The sequence below is a fragment of the Austrofundulus limnaeus genome, unplaced genomic scaffold (assembly GCF_001266775.1).
Source record: "Austrofundulus limnaeus strain Quisiro unplaced genomic scaffold, Austrofundulus_limnaeus-1.0 Scaffold81, whole genome shotgun sequence".
NCBI classification, from domain to species: domain Eukaryota; kingdom Metazoa; phylum Chordata; class Actinopteri; order Cyprinodontiformes; family Rivulidae; genus Austrofundulus; species Austrofundulus limnaeus.
The window spans coordinates 7,677-9,529 of NW_013952483.1; the positions used below are offsets into that span (position 1 = coordinate 7,677).

General features: G+C 49.1%; 1 protein-coding gene across 3 annotated transcripts in view; it reads left to right on the plus strand.

Annotated features, from left to right (window-relative positions):
• The window catches only part of trmt13 (tRNA methyltransferase 13 homolog), a gene marked incomplete at its 5' end in the record, with an annotated part of 4,947 nt that overhangs the window by 1,043 nt on the left and 2,051 nt on the right, over window positions 1–1,853 (plus strand). The window contains 5 exon segments of one of the 3 annotated variants that reach the window (XM_014011469.1): window positions 1–177; window positions 343–415; window positions 489–563; window positions 760–1,037; window positions 1,068–1,180. In XM_014011469.1, the coding sequence (XP_013866923.1) occupies window positions 1–177; window positions 343–415; window positions 489–563; window positions 760–1,037; window positions 1,068–1,180 (716 nt within the window). 3 annotated transcript variants of the gene reach the window in all.

The window sequence follows — 1,853 nt, forward strand, 5'->3', positions numbered from 1 at the left end:
CAGGAGGACCTGAAGACCCAGGAGGCCCTGAAGACCCAGGAGGACCTGAAGACCCAGGAGGACCTGAAGACCCAGGAGGCCCTGAAGACCCAGGAGGACCTGAAGACCCAGGAGGACCTGAAGACCCAGGAGGATCTACAGCTGCTGTTAGTGGAGCGCTCCAGTACCCGCTTCAAGGTAGGGACCCTCAGACTGAGGTTTTCAGGGTCTAGAGAACTTCAGAATCACAAATATCTGAAATAACAACACAAAGAAAGTCCAGAACCTGAACCCTCAAAGACCAAAAACTGGTCCTCCCATCAGAAGAATGATGGATCCACAGTCTGGACCTCTGTGTTCCAGGTGGACGGGAAGCATCAGGACTCCAGAACTGAGCTCCAGAGGCTTCAGGTGGACATTCAGCACCTGGACCTGGGTAAGAACCCAACATTTGGAGGTTCTGCTGGTCCAGGGTCCACCTGAAGCTATAAACCTGGTTCTGTTTCCAGGGAAGGTCCAGCTGCTGCAGCAGAAGAAGCTTCCTTTGGTCGGAGTCGGCAAACATCTGTGTGGAGCAGCAACAGGTAAGACTCCTCTGATTACACTCAGTCAGTCCAGAACCAGAACCAGAACCAAAGAAGTCCTGACCACACCTGACCCATCTCTGAGACCAACGTCAGAGACCCAAACCTTCAGGGTTTAACAGTGGCTCTACTCCGTAGGCCCGGTTCTGGTTCTAATCTGAACGTAGACCCAGTTCTGGTTCTGTTCTGTCCTCAGACTTGGCCCTGCGCTGCTTACTGGAAACACCCAAAGCCAGAGAGGAACCAGAACCAGCTCCAAAACRCCTCAAAGCATCAGAACTGAGGCCAGAACCTGGTCCAGGTACCAGTCCAGTGCTGGGCCTGGTGGTGGCTCTGTGCTGCCACCATCGCTGTGAGTGGCGCCACTACGTGGGCCAGAACTTCTTCCTGCAGAGAGGACTTGGACCTGCAGAGTTCTCCACCTTCTGTCGCATGTCCAGCTGGGCCACATGTGGACTCAGACCGGCCAATCAGGACTGTCCGTCACAGGATCCAGCCAATCAGGACTGTCCGTCACAGGATCCAGCCAATCAGGACTGTCCGTCACAGGATCCAGCCAATCAGAGAGCAGAGGATGAAGAACATGAAGCAGCAGATGAGACAGACGCCACCAGTGGGTAAATATCTGACCTTTGACCCTTAAAGGTGTAGAGACACGTCTGTTTACGGTTTAATGAGGAGAAACTGGTTGTTTTTCATGAAAGATAAAAACTTCCAGTGAAAGTGAGAAACACAGTTAATAAACTGTATTTCCAGTCAGCTCAGTTTTCTAACATAAAAGATATTTATTTACTGAAGAAATAAACTAACTTTATTTACAAATTAAGGTTACTAATCAGAACTTTCTGAGTTAAACATTAACAATAATCTCTTTGTATGTAAAGTAAAGTGTGACACTCAGAATGAACAGAACAGGGAACCAGTCCTTAGATGGTAGTAAAACCAGTTTACAGGCTCTTCAGCTTCTGGCAGGTTAGATGAAGAAAGGAGGAGAAGGTTTAATTTGATCAGTTATCAAACCAGAACCAGAACAGCTGGACCTTCTCTGCTAACAGAACCACCGGGTTCTACCTGCTGGTGATTGAACCATCAGGTCAGCAGGTCAGGAGGACTCAGGCCCAGTGGACCTCCTCAGAACATCTGTCATTAGTAGAGACCAGGGTCCAGGGTCTGTTGTCAGGCTGCTGTTCCTGCTGGAAGATCAGCTGGAAATGAAGATAGTTGTTTTTGTGTCAGACTGTCTGAGCTACATGTGTTACATCATCATTTTACACCTGTTTCTACAGACAA